Genomic DNA, 22,237 nt, shown 5'->3' on the forward strand with positions numbered 1-22,237 from the left:
AATACTTGTGGAAAAGCATCTGGCATAAACCTGTAACCAAACAGATATGTGATTTTTTTTTTCTTTCATACACTTTCTTAAACCATAATTTCTGACATTTTAACAAGTAGCAGAGTTAAATTTCAGTCGTACCTAATCTCTCTTAAGAAACAGCTTTATCAATTTGAATATAAAGTTATTTATTGCTTGCTTTATCACCAATTGTTAACTTAATTTAGATAGATAACAGGGATAATATCAAAAGTCAAATTGCGCGCTTTGTTTCTTGGGCAAATCAATCCTCTAAGACTCAGATAAGAGCGCGTAAATGCGTAAAACTAACACTTTGTACCACAATGCACACTGTTACACATCTCACTGACATTAGATGCTCGCTGTGAAGACTCGGTCCAAAGTTTTTTCTCTTTTTTCTAAGGGAATCACAAGCTCCGCCCCTCCCAAACTTTGTCACTGGCGTGTGGGAACTCCCTGCTCCATGTATCCTGATTAGGTGCGTGAAGAAGGCGTGGGTTGGCCCAAAGAGACGCGGGTAGAGCGGAGTGAGGACACAGCGTAGAGAGAAGCCGAAGAAGCAGCATTCATGACAAACTGCGCGCTTGGAGAAAACGAGATGCTCTTCTAGTCCATGCGCTTTTAGCTCCGTGCCAAACCACTATTTCCACTTACCGGGACGCGCCACTTTTGGGAACAATACTTCGGACCGATACCACAACTCTTACCAAACTTTAGCGGATTAATTTATTCTCCTCTGACAATGGGTTTGAGACTGTTTTACGTGAAAGCTCCGGAGATGTTAAGGTCATTCCTGCGTAGCCCATCTTCACTTCTTTGTTTTGTGGGGCTGTTATTATTAACTGTTTCCCAGCCTGTCTGCGAGGCGTTCAACTTGGACGTGGAGAAGCCATCTGTTTATAGCGGACCTCAGGGGAGCTACTTCGGTTATGCTGTTGACTTTTATTTGGCTGAATCGTCCAGGTGAGTGGCTATTCTTTCTTTTTGGTTCGTATTGTCTTACATTTTGACAGGGCGTTTAGTAACCAACGCGACAATCTGAAGAATAGTCTACATGATTTTACTGGCAATGCGTGACTCCAGTCTTACTTGCAGCTTGCTAAGTTTCCATTGGGTTGTATCAGAAACTCCTGCCAAAGTTTAGATCTTTTACAATACCCAAAGCAGTGTGGATACGCGTTGCGCCTGACATGAAATATTAGTTTAGTATTACGCACGAACTTTACGCACATGTAACCTATTGACTATCCAGCTTCTCTTCTGTTATGAATCATAGACGTTTACATAGATTGTCAAGAATGCCTTTATCATTGTTTGTGATTCATAATACAATAAACAAAACCTTTAGGGAACACTTTTGCTAACATGGTGATGTCATTGTTTTACTATAATGCCATTAAAGTTGACCTCTTAATCTGGCCAGCTTTAAACGCCAACATAAACCAGTTAACTCCTAACCTATAGCCCTCACATCTCCAGAGTTTGGGGTTATGGTTGATTGATTTGCCAGTGGGTCAGTGGAGACTTGTGACATTAGTACAAAGCCTGTCTGTGCTGCCATACTAAAAACGCATCAGCTGTTTTATAGAGCCAAGACTTAAAGGTATAGGTATAGGGTTTGGACATATGACAGTGATTGGTTAAACAGAGAATATTATGTCTTTGCTCAATTGCAAATATCAAACTGGGACTAAATAAGTAAATTCTCTATACAATTAACCATTATATTGGATAAATGTCACTTTTTCTGCTTTTGTTGGTCAGTTTTCTTAAATTTGTCACATGCAGAAATGTCAATATTTCATCATTAGTTACTTATCTTTACTGTTTTAAAGATACATATTTATTCCCTATCTGTTTTGTTTGTTTTGATCGGTTTTCCTACAGTGCATTGCTTCCAAACATTGATATCTTGGGCACCTTTTCTTGTAAGTTCTTTAGTCCACTGTATCCCTTTTCTTTGCCAGTGTGATATTCATTCACAAAAGTGCCCTGTAGATTTCAGACATGCTAAGACTTCCTGGCTGAGTCCATGTCTGCTATTCTTCGTCTCGGACCATTCTTGGACCAGCCAGCTTTGGGATTTGTGCCGAGTGGGCCGCCAGCTCCTGTTTCCCCTTGTTTCCCCCTGTCTCTCTCTCTCATCTCCTCTCTCTCTCTCTCTCTCTTTCTCTCTCTCCACACTCTTTCTTTGGAGAGCAGACAGGCAAATATAACCTCTACTGCCTCTTTAAACATCTTGTAGCATCATCAAGATTTAAGATAGGGATGAGTTAATGGTTATTGGTGATACTGGGGGGGGGGGGGGGGGGGGGTCCGGTATTGAAAGCTTAGCTGATATTAGGCGCAGATATATTTTCTTTTTGAACAGACTAATGAGTGAACATGGAAATAGATGCGTAATGATGCTAAACATATCACTGTATGTTTATACAATCGTGTCATGAATGATTTGAATCCTAGATAAAAGCATTTTGAAATTATTGTTATAAAAGTGAAAAGGTAATTTGTGAACTATTACTTAACATAGTTGCCTTGCCTTGCCTTTTAAGCATGATATGTATTGCTACAGAGATGATAACACTGAAACTACTTTATACAACTGACTCAATGATAATAATGCAAGATAGTCCTTGTAAACCTATTTTTAACTGTACTTTGTCATTAAAAAGCTTGAAGTGCAGCAAATAAACAGTAGAATGAATTGATAATTTGCCACAGAAGTCACTTATTCAACCTTTTACAGTTCAAATCTTACTGTATTACAACATAAATACCTAAATTTCTCAATTTTTGCAAGGAAATTGTACACACCATAAATATTGAGCCCCAAGATATATCGTTCCATCTATCATTTATGAGAAGTTAAGTCGATATAATAGTTATCATGACAGGCCTAAGCTACATCACCATACACTTTCCCTGAACAGCAGACAGACTAATATAACCTCTAGTACTGTCTCTTTAAAAATCTTGTAGAATCATCATGATTTAAAATGTCCGAAGACCCCTAATATTTCACTGTCACCACTTCCTCTATGCTGATGTCATCCAGGGGGGATTTTAATTCACCCATGTGCCGTAGAGCTGTCCCCCTCCTCTCTTCACTCTGTCTGGCCTTCTCTTCTCAACTCATTAAATATGATGCACACGTCATTGTACTCATGACTAATTCTGAACCTCTGAGGCTGAAGATGATACAAAGCTCCTCTGTGTGATAGAAAAATGGTAATATTCATGTGCAGTTTCCGTCAGTACAGTGGTTTCTAGGGTTGTCAACAAGAAACTATTTAGCATTACTAGTTCATGATGATGCCATAGATTTACATAGCGCCTTTCAAAAGCCTCAAAGCGATTTATAATGCAATATTCAGTTTCCCCATACTCACAGCTGTCATAGAGTAGACCGACAGATGTGAGGCCCCTCTGACCACCACCAATAACCCACAAACTAATCGTGGGTGAGGTGTCTTGCCCAAGGACACAACAATTTCAGAAATAATATGACAACGTGGTAAAATGACTACTAGTATTTTGTATTGAAAATTGAGCCTATATAAAGAGACATTTTTCCATAGGGCTGTATTCCTGTGCGTTATGACAAATACATTATATTTTTCCACTGTGGTATGAAAAATTGTACTGCAAAAGAAGCTTTAAAATTTCATTTTGAATTGTCGAATTGTCTTGTAATTTCCACGTAGGCAAATGTCTATATCCATCAAAGCACTGATTCATTTTATCCTTATCCTCAGCTATGGGAATTCTAGTCTTAACAGTTTTCCAGAAGTTGGATGATCAAAAAGCATATCACTGGAATTGTGCAATAAAATTTGGTTATCTCTTGCTAGCTCATCATCAGGCTATAGGGTTGACAGATATGGAGAGCGGGGGAGCAGAGGAATTTTTGGGGTGAGGTCAAGGAAAGGTTGCACTAGGAGTTCCCTTGTCAACACAAACTTCCAAGAATCGTGCCAGGAAAAGGCTTAACAGTAAAATAATTATGGCTGTTTTTGAAAAAGAAATACACTTGCTTATCTAGATGACATTTGCTCGTTGGCGGGTTGGTATATCCTGGTGTTTGTTTAGATTTTGAAGTGTGAAGTAGGGCTCAATCTCAAAATCATGAACACAAACAATATCTAATACTCCAATTTAGTCCTCTAAAGTACAAACTATGCAGGCTTAGTTTCAATAGATGTTTAATCATTCTTTAATTAAATGAAATACAATTTGTCCCTGGGCTATTTATTTCATTTTACATTGTTGGAATATAGAACCAGTGTGTTGGTGAACATCTATCCTACCAGGTGCTTCTAGTTATCATTTTTAAATTATGCATGTTTATTTGATGGTTCTTCCTATAGGATTTTGTATGAGTACTTCAGACAACATGGTAAATTCACACACAAATGTTTATGTCGAGAGTGGGATTCGAACCACCAACCTCTGGATCAATGGACAAACACTCACCAACTGAGCGACTGTAGTCTGTTGGCAGATATTTTTATTTTTATTTTAGTTCATTTCTTTGCAATTGTGATAAAACAGTGACAATGCATCCTTCAAAGTGCTTATAGCATTTCATTTTTGCTCAATACTTATTCATTAGGCATATGATTGTCTTTTGATTATATGTTTGGTAGGTTTTCAAGTTTCTTTATCACAGCATGACAAACCAGTACAATGTAAAATGTCTTTTAGTTATTTTACCTGTCAATTTGTTGAAACAAGTTTTAATATTCTCTTAAAATCTGGTCTAAAACGTTTACTCAGAGCTGAATGCTTATCTACGGCTGACATGTGTTTGTTGGTGTAGATCCAGGGAGTAGATGGTGGAAGGAAGTTTGAAATGTCATGTCAGATCCAGAAGCACAAAGCACACTTTCTCTCAGGCCTTGACAATGAGTTTATATTTGTCAGTCATGCCCCTCGGCATGTGGTAATAAAATTAAGTTTGGACACTGGCAGACAGCCCACCCATGGGAGACTGCCTCAGGACAACTTGTGTGCACCCGCTTCAGTGTGTGTGTTCTGCTCATAGCACAGGAGTGAATGGAAAGATGGTGGATGTTTGAAATTGGCTGTTTTCAGATAGTAGAATATCGGCTCAGGACCAAAGCTGTAATTCATGTCAAGTTGATGTTACTTATTTTCAGTAAGAAAAATCCAAATCAGTAGAATTAGGTCATGTTTATGGATGACAAAGTGCTCTAACCAATTACAAAAATGGTGTAGTGAAATAACATCTACAGTGGCTTTTAAAGATATGCTGTGTAACTTTTCTGGTGGGAGATCTGCCACCTTCTTGTCTCCATGGAGATGTTGCTGCTTTGCGAGGAAATTTCCACAGTATGGCATTAAACTTGTCTATCTGCAGTTACATGGGCCAAAAACGCTAGGGTCCCTTCTAAAGTCAGGAATTCCCCTGAAAAAGACATTCTTAATCTCAGTGGGACTTCCTGGTTAAATAAAGGTCAAAGGCCATAAAAATAATAATAGTTGTGTTTTTATTGTTAAAAGATCCATTGAAAAAGTAGGCATTCTCACTGTGCGCTGAGTTGTCTACAAATCTGATCCTGTCCTGGTGGCATCACATAATTTAACACATAACATAACCACATAAAGTTTAATGCCTTACTGTGGAACATTCCAGGCAAAGCAATAACATCTCCACCATGACAAAACTTCACTTTTTGACAGTGCATAAATAATTGTTTTCATTAATCATGATATAATTTATGATCCAAATTATCATCATTTTTTCCATTGATTAATTTCCATTCCATTGATCATTTTGCCGTCTCCATCTCAGTTAAACACCACAGGGCTATAGAATGTCGTGATGTCATCCCAAACCCAGGCAGTTTCTATGGAGCACTCCTGTTGCAGTCCATCAATGTCGATCCAAACCTCCAAAATTATCATGACTTCATCAGACACTTCATAACCAAACCGCGAGCGCTCCTCTCTGGTGCCAGGCGGGACAGGGGAGTGATCAAACAGAGATAAAAAAAGGTCATCTGGGTCAACGGGTATAAATAATATTGGAGTCAGGAGTCTGAATAACAGCACACAATAACTAGTCTTGTAAATCACTGCTGTAAAAATGAAAATACAACTACAACCAACACTGTGTTAACACTGTGCAAGATCCTTCAGGTGGTACTTGGACAGCCCTTGACTATGTGGGCTTGCCTAATTTGGTGTCAATTTTATCCACTTTTATCCGCTCCTTTGGATAATTATTTAGAACTACAGTGGACCTTTAGACCTGGTTTAGCCCTAGATTAGATTTGGTCTGGTGGTACTCGTAAAGCCAGATCTTTTCTTTGGTGTGAAATGTTTGAGAGGAAAAGTTCTAAAACATAAAGCTAGTGCAATTTTATCCTCTTGTTCCTTTTTTTTTTTTTTTTTTTACTGTGGTCTTATTTTAGCCTCTCTGTAAAACTCCTTAGAATTTTTATCCGCGAAAACCACTACAACTATGACATCTTGAACTGCTTCAATCATTTGGTATACTCACACTTTCCTAATATTCGTCATAGCCTCTCAATGCGCTCATATAGATAGCACATGTTCCAGTCAACAGTCACTCTTGTGTGTGTGTGTGGGTCTAGCCTTCGCTCACGGGATACTAGCCATGTAAAGCTGTTGAGGTCATATAGTGCATGTAGGTCATACTCCTGGAGGTTACCCACTCAAACCAGCCCTGAGTTAAACTAATATTGACTTTGGATCGGTCTCTCTTTGGGCCACTAAAACCTCTGGCCCATGTTTATGCTGTGTCTACACGTTTATGAACTCTCACTTTGTGTTGTTTTAATTAATGTCCCTGGTTTTATTGACTTGAGGGTTGTAGGAGGGTTGTGCGTGTGTATTGTTTAAGTTCTTGGTTTAGTCCGGCTTTAGGCCTAGTTTAGTCCTGGTGTCAAATTTCTATGTTGGATCAGATTTAGTTTGTTTTTGGCTCTATTATACCTGTGATCAGTCCCATTTTGGATCTGATGTTGTCCTGATTTGGTCCTAGTTTAGTCCAGTTCTAGACCTTACTTAGTTCCATATGTTCTAGTGATGTTGTGATGTGATGTTTTTAGTCCCATTTTGCATAGTCCAGTTTTAGACCTGGTTTAGCCCTGACATAGTCCTGGTTTAGGTCTGGTTTGGATTTGGTTTAGTCCTGGTTTAGTAGATGTTTAGACTGTGTTTAGTTCTAGTAATGTTGTAGACCTTTGATAGTCCTGTTTTAAACCTGTTATACCCTTTGTTAGATCCTGGTTTTGTCCTGGTTTAGACCTTGTTTAGTCCTAATTTACCCCTGGTTTAGTCCATATTTAGTCCGGTTTTAGGCCTTATATATAGCTTAATTTGATCAAGCAATGTATAGCCCCTATTTAGTCCTGTTTTTAGACCTGGTTTAGTCCTAGTTTAGCCCTGTTTTAGTCCAACGTTTCGAGGTTAACAGACAGAAGTGTATTGTTTTAAAGAAAGTCCCCATTTGGGCTTGTGTATTTGACCTGTCAAGTTTTTCCAGATTTCAGTTGTTGAGTGTTGAGTAGACAATACAGCCCCTTGTCTGAAGTAGCTCAGTTTTCCCAAATTGATTGGGCTTAAGAATAGCACCATTTAGTGTTGTCCACTCTTGTATACCACCACGAGAATCATTCCACTGAGCTGCGAGCATTAACTTCTCCTGCTGCTAAGGTCAACAAGCCCCAAAACTATAGCCTTCTGTCTGGCTTTTACTGCAGTAGGTAATGGGGCTTTGTATAATTAGGTTAAGGGTATATGTGTCTCAATGGAAAATAGATTTGAATGAATAGTCATGATGTGTTTTAAAGGTACCAAAGGGTTGTCAGGTGGTCTGCTAACGCTGTGTCGGAAATGTCTCCTTTACATCATGTCTGTGGGCGTGGGACCTGATTTAGACCTGGTGTAGACTTTGCATTAGTACTGTTTTAGATCTGGTTGAGACCTTATTTAGATGTAGTTTAGCCTAGTGTAGTCCTGCTTTAGACCTGCTTTAAACCTGCTTTAGTCCGGTTTTGCTTCTTCCCATTTAATCCTGATGTGATTTAGCCCATAGACCTTTTAGACCTGTTTTAGGCCTATTTTAGACCTGTTTTAATCCTGTTTTAATCCTGTTTTAATCCTGTTTTAATCCTGTTTTAATCCTGTTTTAATCCTGTTTTAGTCCTGTTTTTGTCCTGTTTTTGTCCTGTTTTTGTCCTGTTTTTGTCCTGTTTTTGTCCTGTTTTAATGCTGTTTTAGTCCTGCTTTAGACCTGCTTTAGACCTGCTTTAGACCTGCTTTAGACCTGCTTTAGACCTGCTTCAGTCTGGTTTTGTTTCTTCCCGTTTAATCCTGTTTCAGACCTGTTTCAGACCTGTTTCAGACCTGTTTCAGACCTGTTTCAGACCTGTTTTAGACCTGTTTTAGTCCTGTTTCAGACCTGTTTTAGACCTGCTTTAGACCTGGTTTGGTCCTGTTTTGTTTCTTCCAGTTTAATCCTGTTTTAGATCTGATTTAGCCCATATGTCCATAAAGTGATGAAGAATTAAAACCGTTACCATAGAAATGTGCAATTCAAGACAAAATTCAATTGGAAAAGTCCCTAAAATCCAATTTTGGACCTGATGTGTCCCATTTGGTGTGCACTGTTTTTGGATGCTTTCACACCACAACAAAATTGGACTAAACCCAGTTCTACACCTAAACACAGACTTGACCAGAACTAAACAAGTATTGCTGCTTTAGATTTAAGATAGCTCTATTTAAAGTCCTTTTCTGACCTATTTTAATCCCTTTTAAGACCTGGCTTAGTCGGGTTTTAAACCATTGTCAGATCAGCTGCATTAGAACTGTCCCCCTTACGTCATGTCTACCTTGGTTTGTGAGAGGGGAACAGTCGGGATCCTCATCTGACTCAGAGATGTAATTTGCAGCAGTGCCTTATGTCTGCATTGCCCTAACCCCAGGTTGAAGAAGTGACTCACCCCAACCCAGTAAATGCCATTATTCAGCGCTACTAAAGAAATTGATTTATAAAATTTGAGATTAAGTTAAGTTTGTTATCTCTAATTGAGTGTGTGTCATCCACTATAGTGGCTATGTCTAAAAATGGAACTTACTCAGTGAATGTGAAAGTGGTTTGTCATTGCTGTGATGGTGCTGGGGTTGACTCATGATTTAAACCTGATTTAGTTCGGTTCAGATCTGGTTTGGTCCTTGGTTTTAGTCTCAGGAGGGTAAAGTGAAGCTAACTCCATAATCCAGGTGTATGTAAATAAAAGTAGATTACGTATAATTTTGTCATTTTATCTTAGTGTAATTTACTATGGAATGATAGAAAACTGCTGGAGAGACCTTGCTACAAATGAGGCCATACTTATGAACAGAGGCCTTGCTTAAAAAACCTTGCCACATTTGTCTTGTGTTTATTCATATAAGACTGTACAAGCCAACTATTTTCTCAAGTGATAGTTGAACTTTTAATAGTCCTATATATGTTGTGTGTGAATGGGGGTGGTGTATAAAGACAGAAGTATTCCAACAGCTGCCTTGGTCCCTTTCTGCACGGGGCATGTGGCTCTATCCTGAGGTGAGAGAGGCCCGGAACCCTGGAGTGCCCCATTGTGTAGAGGTGTCAACCACTTTTTAGGGTACTTTAGGGTACTTTACTCCGGCTCATAAGGGGCTGGGGTGGAGTTAGGTATGATAGAATGCAGCATGGGGAGACCAAATTAAAAAGTAGAAAAAGTATGTAAGTTGTGCTGTTTGGTAATAAGGATGAACTCGAGAAATTAAGGCTACGTATTAAATTTACAAACTTAATAGATAGATGTCAAATAGATTTCATATTTCAGACATTTTTGAGCTCATCCATATATTTCAGAAAGATGAAGGACACGCAGACATTTCGAGGGCTTTTCATAATTCAAAAGATTAAATTCAGAATATTTTTTGCTGCAATTTTTTTTTTTTTTTACCATTGATTTTGTTACCATCCTTAAACTCACAAACAGAAAACTTGAATACAGATGAAGCTTTTTATACTAAGCAACATTTTACCCAAAGATCTGATCTCACCTCGATCTTACAGAATACAAGCAAAAGACAAGTGAGCAGTAAAAAACATCAGATATTATATTATATTTTTTAACTCAACGGATGTTTGGGGTTTCACACCTGCCACTTGTGGAGTAGTTTTGCAAAGTTTTTCTAAGAGGGCGGCTGCTGGGTTAACACATTAGCGCACACCCAGGGGTGGTTTAGGGCCGGGAGAGGGTGGTCGGGGTGATCGCACTCAACAAACAAAAACAAAAGCCTGCAATCACAAAAATGGGTGGTCTATAGATGGGGGTCTATTTTTAGTGAGAGAAAAACGACACCACGTGCCAAAGTCTTGTGTTGACAGTAAGTAGATACTTGACATGAAACTGTGTAATGGATCCAATAGTTTCATTCTTAAAGCCAGAAAAGGTCCTGTGTGTTTGAAGCTGTTGTTGATGTTATTAATGGTACTAATGCTTGTGTTACTGATAGTACTTTAACTCAAAGTTGTAGTTGCATTTACAAAAATTTAACCTCAAAATTGAACAAACTTTTAATATTATGTTAATGTTTTATTAGATTTTTCAAATATGTCAAGGAAGAAAATGTGCATCATTTTAAGGTTGTAGCAGTCTGTGGTTGAATCTTTGAGTAATCTTACCTATTTTGTTTTTGTAAAATATATATCTGCTTTTTTGGCGTAATTTTTGCAGTGCTTCTAAGAATACGTATAAACCAACCCAGCTGAATACACGATTTCATTTTCTTTCAGATCTCTGTTGAACGTACCATTGAGACATTAAATAACATTGTCTGGATACCTTGACCTCAGCACTTGTAATTTGCTGACCACCTGTTGCCTTAGCCTAATGTCCCATCTGAGAATAAGAAGGAATTATTTCTTTTACTGCATGGCTTCTATCTTCAGAAAGATAAGGTCATGATAAAAATGTTCTTAGATAAATGGGAAATACATTGGTTCCTTTCCCATGCTGTCTAATAAGGCCGTGCAATATATTGTAATCAAATTGACATGGCATTTGAGTTTGTGGAATTATCAAATCGCAAGGGCTGCAGCTATTTAGTGAATAGAAACACAGCAGCCTGCTAGTAAAGACTATCCAGTTATTTTAAAATCTAGATTACTTCAGTTTGTGGCGTTGTTTTAATATGTATGGTGCCTCAAAATTACCTTTAGCTCTCTTTCTAAAAGCAGAAGGAAGCACTAATTTATCACATCCACCCGCAACTTGCAGTCCAATGCCTTATCTTTAAATATTTATCAATTTTAGCACTGCTCATAGAGATAAAATTGAACAGGAAGTAGTGACGCTAACAGTGTGACTGCCGGGCGTTGTTGTGCACAGAGCCAATCGCAAAACAAAAAAATAGTAGTTTATTCGGTATTTTTCCGAAATCACATGACTGCAGAAACTTGGTCGTGGCGCTTCACTGTAAGCCGTCTATGGTCAGTTCTCATCCGTGGATAACTGCTTCTCTCATCAGCTTTAAAGACTCAGCCAGTCCTGTCCTGGCCTTGACTCTATCTATGTGGACACGATGCAACGTCAATGGCTCCAAGTGGTCTAGAGTGAATATTACACTTTTCACAGCAATACTAAGGCTGGATACTTCAGGGAAATCACATTGTAATTAAATTAAATAAGCTAATTGTGAAGACTGGTTATAGTTAGGTCATATAAAGTCATCAAGAGCAACAATTTTAGCCTCCATGTGGTATTATTATAAGTAAATCCTGGCTAACCCTGTAGTTTAGACCTCAAAAGACAAACTGAAGTGCATAATTATTGTGTTAGTTTCAATGTTACTTCAAAATCGTTCAGTATTAGCAGCGGCCATCAGAGACTATTTGGTTTTCCATATTCCATAATCAGTGACCTGAATGAGCCAACATTTTGAGGAAATCATGTGTAAATAAAATCAAACGTCTAAACTGATCTAAACCAAGTCATTACTGATGAAGGATTAGGGCAGTTTGTTTTGTTCTCAACCATGATTACCCATGATGCTCCAGTTTGAAAACCACTGGTCCTGTATAAGTGACTGCACAAATGAGTAGTGTGTTTCATATCTGTCACTGGGCCAATCTAGCTCTAAGTGCATCTAATAAGCAGTCACTATAGGATGACTTCATGTATTGATCAGGTCAACGTTTTAACATTTTAACCAAATGTCAATATTTCATTCTCCAAGATGCATCATATAATTGCTCAGACGCTTTGTTATGATGGGAGTGGTGTTGGACAGTCCATTGGGGATAAGTAATTCGGTCAAAATAATCATATTTTAAAACACAGGCACCAACAATACAGTAAATAACTATTGTCCACAGGTAGATATTTAGTCGTTTTAAAACCTAATTTAATGGCAGCAACACATCTGAAAAACATCAGGACAAAGCATCAGAATGAGGGGAAAAACTAACTTGAGACTTGATGATAATTTTTCCATTAATTTATATGTACCGGTAATTAACACTTTGTAGGTTTACCTCCCCACCAAGTTTTAGAGAAATAGCTAATATAGTGGGTTGTTTATCACTGGAAATGGAGGATCCGCTACTGGCTTGTGTCCATGGAGATGTTTTTGCTTTGTCTGGAATGTTCCTGTATGGCATTAAACCCATCATTTTTTTTTTTTTTAGCAATGGGCCTGTAATTCAGGTAATGAAAGATCTGATATGTTTTATTTGATATTGTTGCAACCTCAAACCCACTTTTACTTGCACAGTCTTTTACACATGCTGTGAAACCCAGTATTAGTAGCAGTATCTCAGCTTCTTCTGTGGTTAACCTTACTTGTATCTTGACATGCCCCATTGGTCTACAGAATGTTAAGTTGAACAGGTCAGCAGATGCGGTCCCTGGTTCATAAGCGCTGTGTGCTATGTCAGCACACACTTCAGTGTTGAAGTGTGTGCTGACGTTTCAGTGTAAACTTTATTTGAGTCACTGTACGCGCTCAAGAGAGGTGTGACTGAGGTCCCCAGATAGAGCCGGACAGTTTTTTGAAAACTGATTGTGGTCCTGGTTTAGACTTGCTTTTGTCCTGGTTTATTAATATTTCTATAAACTTTTTTGAACCTGGTACATCCCTGGTTTAGTCCTGGCAGTCCACGCTTATCTGACCTGCATTAAAACTAATTTATACCTTTGCGCCTGGTCTTGCTTTGACCTGTTGTAGTCCTGGTTTAGTCCAAGTGTATTCTCCATTTTTACTAGACCTGGTTTAATCCTAAATCTAGATTATACCTGATTTAGTCCTACATGTTTAAACCCTTAGTCCAGGTATAGTTCTATCTTAGACCTGTTTTAGTTCTGGTTCAGGGTCTTGGGTTTAGACCTGGGTCTGATTTTGTGTTGGTTTAAACATTATTATAACGAGGTCGGGTCTTGTTTTGGCACTAGTTTAGTCCTGGTTTAATCCTGGTTTAGTTCTAATGTATAGTCCTAGTTTTAGTCCTGGTCTATTCTTGGTTTAGTCCTGGTTCAACCTTCATTATGTCCTAGTTTTAGACCTGATTTGGTTCAGGTTAAGTTCTGGTTGAGTCCTGGTTTATTCCTACTTTGCTCCTGGTTCAGCTTTATCCAAGTCCTTGTGTTTGCCCTGATTTAATTCAGGTTTAGTCTCATTGCTCTAAGTCCTGTTTTTGTCCTGATTCAGTCTTCACATTCACAGTAAATATATTTAAACCACTCTATTCCCTGGACGTGGTTGGGACCTCTTGTGCTTTGCTCCCCGGGCGTCCGCTGCTCTGTGGGCTCCGTTGTGTTTATGAGTGCGGAGGGTGACAGCAGTCGGCCTTGGCATACTTTACAAATGTGTTTGCCATTTTCCTCCTTCGCCCTCAGCAAAAAACGCTCATAATGGAGTTTAAGTGACATCAGCTTTGCCTTGCAGCTGGATGGAAGACAATTAAATCAGGAATGGGGCGAAAAATGCGTTTGGGGCTCCAGAGGGGGGAGGGGCATAACATTGGAATTTGCCCACAAACGACCTCCTCTGTAACCTCACCATAAACAATATTAGCCATAGCTTTCTGTGTCAAATCACCAAGTTCTTCAGCATTGCATCTTAACACTGCATAAAACAGTGGTCACATTCTGGTAATTATGGCGTGGTGAGACTTTTTGTTGTAAGGTTTTGCAGCTGTAAGTGCTTTAACCAGCTAACCATTGCCCTTTCGCTAAGTTGTTGTTGGTCACACATTCCGCTCTTTAAAACCAGACTCATTTACAGTAGTTTAATTAATGCTAGAGTGTCTGGTTGGAAGTTGTTGAACTTGGGAATGATGCAGCTGCTGTGGTTGTTTTAGACACGGGGATCTGTTCCACATGAAGCACTTTAAAATGCTACTCAGTTTCAGTTCAAATTGAATTGTATATTGCAGTATTAAACCAACAATTGCCTAATCCGGCTAATAACCCTGACCAATCCTAGCTCAAGACCTGGGTATGAGTCTCCGGCACTCTCCTGACATTTGAAGGTTGATCAAATGCAGAGGAGTATAAATGTCCTACTACTACACATCTTATTTTCTCAGACATTTTGTAAATATACTTTGAATTCATGTTTTATAGCAGCTGCCCTTTTGGATTTTTAAGTAAATATAGATTTTTCATTATTGTTTGAGACCTGCTTTATTTTTAACATGTTCATAATCTGAGCAATCAAAAATATACAAATAAAAACGTACAAATCGGTATCAAAATCACTACATTTGAAGCTTTATTAGACCAAATCTGCATCAAATACTTTAACTTTTAACTCTTTAAGTACATTTTTAAACAAGTACTTAAGCAGATTTTACTCATGTGATACATTTACTTTCACTTGAGTTAGATTTTTTGCTCTGGTATCTGTACTTTTACATAATTTCCTCCACCACTGTTGAAGTCTATATTCACCTGTTGTTCAAATTCATTAGAAATTCCTCTAAATTTAAAATACAACTCGGTACTGTATACTCGACTTAAAGCTTCACCGAGTCCTACTGATACTGAGCGTTTTACCTCAACAGAAAATCAAGCAGTGGGTGGGGAAAGTGCCAATTTAGACTAGCCGATGTTAGCCAGATTAAGACCTATTAATGCTAATTCCGGTTCATTTACAGCCATGCGAGATTGCTTATCAGTTTATGGGAGCGGGAGGGCATCTGTGTTCCCACATCTGCACCATCACTGCACAAAGCTGAGCCAAGACCTGCTGATTAAAGCTGATCTGGTTGTTTTGTTATTTCCTGTAGTTTTCTCCTTTGAAAAGCTGCCACTTCCAACTACAGCTGGACCAGGTTCAACTCTGATTTGCTCATAGTCCTCGCGCTGGTGTTGTTTATTACCTCCATGTGTTTGTGCTTTAGATCTGCTACAGGGTTTTCACTGTAAGATCATTAACAGGGTTCTATCTGATAGTTTCAGGGTGGAGGTGATAGTGCAGGTGGATTTTCTTTTCATGGCATTCAGATGTGGACCATGTACATCCTCCGTTCTGTCCTGATCTATGAAGTGTAAATGATAGGGCTGCAAGTACCATAATTTCCTTAAAGCCCATAAATTCACATAGTTTTCTTATTCTCCATTAAAAAAGCTGCTTATCTTGCAGATCTGTACGAAACTGGACACTTTATAACACTGGTCACCTTAATATCTCATGTTTGCACTGTTGTCCTGATGCTGTTGTATATATTTTTTATTATATAGCTATATTTCTACTTTTTTATATTATTATTATTCAGTGTTGCACTTTATCACCGAAGAAAGTCCTTAGTTTATGAGTTGTGTTCACAGACAATGGCAATAAAAGTCTGATTCTGATGTTCTGAAAATGTGCTTCTTCAGTTCATATTTCAGTCTTTTTCTAAAATTTGAACAGAATCCTGCTATTAAAACATAAATTTCAAATCTAATCGACTGCAAAGTTTGTCCGAAAACTAGTAAATTTGGTCTTCTAAATACACGTCCCTGCATCATTCCACCGCTCTAAAGCCATGATGTACTTTGCATTCTACTTTTGCATGTTCCCAAAATGACAACTGCAGTATTATTCATTTTTCAATTCACCCCATCCATCTTTAGTTTTATTTTTTAGCAGGTAGGGATTCTGGTGTATAATTCTCTGTGACAGCAAGTCCTCACAAATGTAGGGGACAGCTGAATGTACGATTGTTCAGATCCAGTTTAGGCTCTGGGTCCTGTGTCGATAACAATTACGAGTTCTTACAAATTTTTCAGTTTTCAATCAACGACGCTCTACTTGTGGCGATACACGGCCACCGAATTCCACGGTTGATCACGAGCTCGATGCGCCTGAACAAATGAACAGAACAAGATCAAAAGCGATGATTTGTGTAAAAATTAGTAACAGTTTTTGGATTTACAAATCTGGTCACGCTGAGCTAGTGTTGTATTACTCGGTAGCACAAATCCTCAGCTGTTGGAGGAATCAGGCGGAATTCCTGACATTTCCGAACTACTGCAGCCTGCTGGGGTAGCCCTGTTTTCACCAAGGTAACTCCCTCCAAGATTGGACTAGTTTGTTTCCATTTCTTCCTTCCAACATAAACCTGGTTTGACTTTGACATGGCCAAGCTGGGAAACTCACCTCACTATTTTATGTGTTTTCTTTTGAATAACATTTTAACTCGAGTGCAATGATGTTTTTATTCACGCTAATAGATGTATCAGTGTTAGGTTTGTCTAAAGTATCAAAAAGTATCAAAAATCAATCGATATTAAAACTAATATCAAAACTAGATACTCATTTGAGCAGGTATGAGCTGGTAGAATGTTTTTAACACTAATCACCACAAAACTTTAACTCTGGTATCATCGTTTGTTGAGTCTAGCACGCTCTTATCGTTTAAGTGTTAATTGCTGGATGCTAATTGCAGCTTAACCGTTAGCTTTCATGCTCTATTGGAATATCTAGTGCAGGAAAAGGGAGTTGACTTCCTGTTTTGGCCCCCCCCTTGAGACTTGTCTGCTCCCAGGGGCCCCTCTGCTTCATACCTACATCACTGTCTGTCTGAACTGTGTCCCGGGTCAAGTATTCTTCTCCGGTGAGGTAATGGCGGATTCATACAAGATACATTGTCCACTTTGGGAATTAATTATCTAGTCCGTGCCAAAATCCTAGCTCTATTTTCCATGTTATGCTGTAGTGGTGAGAGATGTTCTCAGTATTGGCACTGATACTTGAACAATACTGTAATCAAGAAAACTAAGTGTGTTTCATTACGTTAATTGAGTAGAACTAAGATGTAAAGGTAAAATAAAAATTAAATAGTTAAAAAAATTGACTATCACTATGGCATTAGTAACCTCTACTACTACTACTGCTACTACAACTACTACTACTAGGGACTACAGATGAAAACTACTACTACTACCTTTACTAGGGATTGCAGATGGATACTGCTACAAATACTAATACTTCTACTACTACCACTACTACTACGATGACTACTACTACTACTACAAGGGACTGCATATGGAATCTACTACTTCTACTACTACTTCTACTACCTACTACTACTTCTACTACTACTACTACGACTTCTACGACTAGGGATTGCAGATGGATACTACTACTACTACTACTACTCCTACTATAAATACTACTACAAGGAACTGCACATATAATCTACTACTGCTGCTACTACTATTACTACTACTAGGGACTGCAAATAAAAACTACTACTACTACCACGACTAGGGATTGCAGATGGATACTACTACTGCTACTAATACTACTATTACTACTACTAATACTACTACTACAAGGGGCTGCAAATGGAAACTACTACTACTACTACTACAAGGGACTGCAGATGGATACTACTACTACTACTACTACTACTACTACTACTACTACTACTACTACTACTACTACTACTACTACTACTAGGGGCTGCAAATGGAAACTACTACTACTACTACTACTACTACTAGCAGATAAAAAGCAGCAGTAGCTAAATCTGGTCAAGCTCATCTTTTCTTTTGTAAAATGAATTCATTTGTACATGATCCCAATAAAGAATAAACTAAACTATTGCTAGTACTACTATTACTGCTACTCCGATTCTGTGGTACTTTTACTTGTAAAAAGTCAGTATTCTTGCATCAGCTGCTTCGTATTTTTTATAAGAGTTAGCTAAAGGTTGAGCTTTAAGCAATTATTTGATCACCGTTTATGTCAGTTAGAACATGTATCATATTTGTAATGTATTTAACCACTTAAACAACAACACCAAAAATGTCCCCCCTACTCCCTTTAACTCTACTGCACCACTCAGCACTTCACTCCTTCTGTCCCATCTGATGATAGTCCAGGTTAAGTGGTCCTGTAGCCTTTAGGTAGCTCCAAGGACATGAATTCGTGCTCCCAGCTGAAAAAACAACAGCGAGTGTGCCTCCACTTACTTAGCTGTCTGCTTTCTTGTTTTTCCAATTAACTGTAGCCCTCAAGCCCCATATGTCACACTGTGGAACTGCTCCTCTGTGTACTGCGCCTGTACAACTGTATATTACCATCGCGTGTGTTCATTTGTCATATTGCTGGTGGTTTCCCATGCTTGTATTGCATTATGTAAACTACTGCTGCAGCCTGTTAAAATGTTTCGCTTCTGGGTCAAAATCCCCGTTTGCTAAATGCTAAAATGTGTTGGCTATACCGCATTTTCAATTAGCGATTTCACATGGGAGGTCTGGCATGCAACTTCTAAGTCCTAATTGATGCCAGATAAAACGTCGAAAATGCAAGCTTTAGCCTTTACCGTTTTGTCAGCAGTTTGTGGTTTAGTGAATGCTGTATGCGTCGTTAATGCATTTTTGTTTTCTTTTTTTCCTTACAGCGCCAGTGTCGTCGTAGGAGCGCCCAAAGCGAGCACGTTGCAGGTGAACATAATCGAGGGAGGAGCGGTTTTCTACTGCCCGTGGAGCACCAGCCGATCGGATTGTCACGCCATTGAGTTTGATAAAGAAGGTAAGACCCGCATAAAGCCCATGAAGTCAACAGTGTAGTGATTTTTACTGTTTGTTTGGTACTTTTTGCGGTACTTTTGGTACTTTTTGCCGAGCTAACCCCATAGTGTTTTGCAAAGTTTTCAAACCCTCCCTCTATCCCAATCAGCCACTTATATTGTGGCTCGAGTAGATAATGTAAATGAGTCATTCCTGTGCAGAAAGACTTGGGTGAGGTTTAAACTGCGTAACATTTGGATGATGGGTGAACACTACACTCACTACACCACTATAGTACATTGGATTTTGCACATTTTAAACATGCAAGAGTATTAAACCCAAGAGAGCTAAACAAATAAAGACAAATAAATAAATAAATACAAGAGGAAGTGGGCATTTAGTTCTCTTAGTTCTTATAATTATGAGTTTTGCAATCTGCGACCATTTCAATTGCGATTAATCACGTCGTCCTACACCTGCCTCCTGTTCCTAAAATAGTACTTTATCCACATGTCCACTGCACTCCAGTTGTAGTTGTGTATCGGGCGTCACTGTTCCACTACACTGAGCTTTTGTTGCCAGTTCCTGGACATGAGACCATCAGTTTTCCTGTTTGCACCTTGTCACGGGATGAAAAGGATAATGGTGGTTCATGAGGTTTATGTCCGATGCTTCTTCCTGCCTGGCTGCGGGTCATGTCTTTGTTGCCTCGGAAACCAGGCAGATAAGCAACTAATAAACAAATACCTGCCATGTTTATATGAAAACAGAAAAATAGATGGGCTCCAGTTTAAACACATGGTTAATAGACTTAGTAGAGGGCCTAAATTCCACGAAACTGACTTTTTGGAAGTTTTTACGGTGTTAAACTGTTGTTCTGTTATCAAAAACATACCCGGAAATGTGTTTTTTCATTCATGCATGTTTGAGTAATCCAGCATATTCAGACTATCTTCCCCTTGAGAAATACTTGCTTCCCACTGTTTAATGTCATCAGGTGGTAATACTTGATTTTTTGAATTTCATCATCAAATTGGCTTTTAGTTGTGTACAAAAAACACCATTTTCATTTAACTGTGAAACACCAAGGCTAAAGTGTCCAAAATGGCTTACAAAATCAGAATACTGTATAAAATAGGATCTTTGAGATAAATAATAATAATATTAATAATAAATGCGACTGGTGATACAGGTCGACTCTTTTGAACGGTTCCTTAACGCGAATGGCTGGAACCGGATACAATTTTTTTAAAGTACTGAATCTTTTTATTTTTTATTTTTGATGCATTTTTAAACTGATAAACGTTGAACCGACGCAAGATTCAGCACAGAAGCAGAGCAAGCGACACGAAAGAGAGCTTTGTGCACAAAAACACATCTGGCATCATAATAACAGTTAATATTTTTATTACATTATTATTATTGCAATGAAATGTTTTATTTAGATTATACATATTTTCAATGGGTAAACACACGCCCACTCTCAGAACTATTTTAAACACATCTGAGCGTTGATCGTTTCTCTGTGTGATTAGTTTTTAAATAAAATGGTCTCTCACATTGGCTTCTGTCATACAAATAAATGTAAAAAGAGCCAGTCTTTCGAACGGCTCTATGAAATTAATAAAGGAGTTGAATGCTCCATCAGTAAATGTGACTTTTCCAGAATAGTTGTAGCCTGATCTTGAGCTTTCTCAGAATATAAGACCACATGGTACAATAAAGAAATAAACATTGTCATGGAGCTGTATGTGTTGAAAATGTCCAAAATGTTTTAAGAATCACTGTAGTTTAGAAATCTACATCGAATATTGAGCCCATTCCTAAATATCAAAATGGAAACTGAAACACTGCATTGAAATAAAAGGATGCCTCTCTCTGTCGTTGGAACGCGGCTTCTTATAAGGTCATTATTTTATTTACAATACAACTGTTTTGTAACTCTTAAGTCAGTCTAGGGCTGCAATATTAATCACAACTGAATCAAAATCACAATTTGGACACAATTAGGAAATGGCAAAGGCTGCAGTTTTTGAAGTACACCATTTTCCTCTATAAAAACCACAATATCCTATCTTTTCCTGCGTAAAAAGCCGCTAAGCGTGTAGTTTAGATGTGCACAAATATGTTCTGAAATGTAATTCTTGTATTCATTCGGCAGTTCAGTTTTTGTATTCTTCTTGACACGTTTAAAATGCGACCTTTGACTCTTTAATCCCATTATTAAAATATTTCAAATCACAAATAAATCACTCAGCCCTAAATCAATCCGAAGTACATTTATAATTGTTTACAAATCTTAAATCCAGACAGACAATTTGAGGCTCCATTTACCTCTTCTGTGCAGCTGAAATATTGCACACTTTCAAAGCCGAGTTTAACAACATTCTTTTATGGGACTCCACTGGGTCGTGTCCCGTCCCCCTCTCTCCGTAGCTCTGTTTTCCTTGTGTCTCCCCTCCGTCCACGCTGGCTGCCGTCCACAGTGATGTCATATGGACCGCTCTCTGTGTAAACGTGGGTCCCTGGGGTTGTCCCTGGGCGTCCTTCATACAGTATTTTGAAAAGCCCCTTTGATGGAGGAGCTGATGGGAGAGCCAGAGCCGTGGTCCTGGTTGACATCTGGTTCATACACTGCAAAAATGAATATCTAAATTAATTAATGCTACACTGTGTAACTTTTCTGGTGGGTGTCAGTCACCTTCTCGTTGCTTTACCTGGAAAAACCCACAGCATGGCATTACATTTAATCTATTATCTGGATCTATAATGCATTAGACGTATTTGGTTGCTTAAATTATACCGTTTAAGCCCGTCTCCATGGAGATAGACAAGCTTAATGCCATACTATGGAGCATCGCAGGCAAAGTTTCCATGAAAACAAGAAAGTGACGGAAACTTCACCAGAAAAGTTGCATAGTTCACCTTTAAAATGACTTGAAATCGTTCAAACTGTTATTTAAAATCGAGCTGGAGGTCAGGTCAGGACTACATGATGGAATTTATTGTTTAACGGTCAGATACCAGATGTTTTTACTTCATTTAGGGTTAATATCTCTGTAATTACGGAGCTTAAAGTCTTCTCTGTCAGCGTAAATAAACAAGAGCGAAGTAATTTTTTCACAGTAGCGTCAGAAAATGGCGCCGTCATTTGATCCTAAAGACGTGACTGTTGTCGGTTGAAAGCGCTT

General features: G+C 38.5%; 1 protein-coding gene across 1 annotated transcript in view; it reads left to right on the plus strand.

The window, feature by feature from the left end:
* Window positions 1-512: 512 nt before the first annotated feature.
* itga5 (integrin, alpha 5 (fibronectin receptor, alpha polypeptide)) overlaps window positions 513-22,237 on the plus strand; it is a 65,275-nt gene continuing 43,550 nt past the window's right edge. The window contains exons 1-2 of the mRNA XM_033969646.2: window positions 513-975; window positions 18,938-19,068. Of these exons, the coding sequence (XP_033825537.1) occupies window positions 755-975; window positions 18,938-19,068 (352 nt within the window). The 5' untranslated portion in view covers window positions 513-754. The remainder of the gene's footprint in view (window positions 976-18,937; window positions 19,069-22,237) is intronic.

The sequence above is a fragment of the Periophthalmus magnuspinnatus genome, chromosome 7, assembly GCF_009829125.3.
Source record: "Periophthalmus magnuspinnatus isolate fPerMag1 chromosome 7, fPerMag1.2.pri, whole genome shotgun sequence".
NCBI classification, from domain to species: Eukaryota; Metazoa; Chordata; class Actinopteri; order Gobiiformes; family Gobiidae; genus Periophthalmus; species Periophthalmus magnuspinnatus.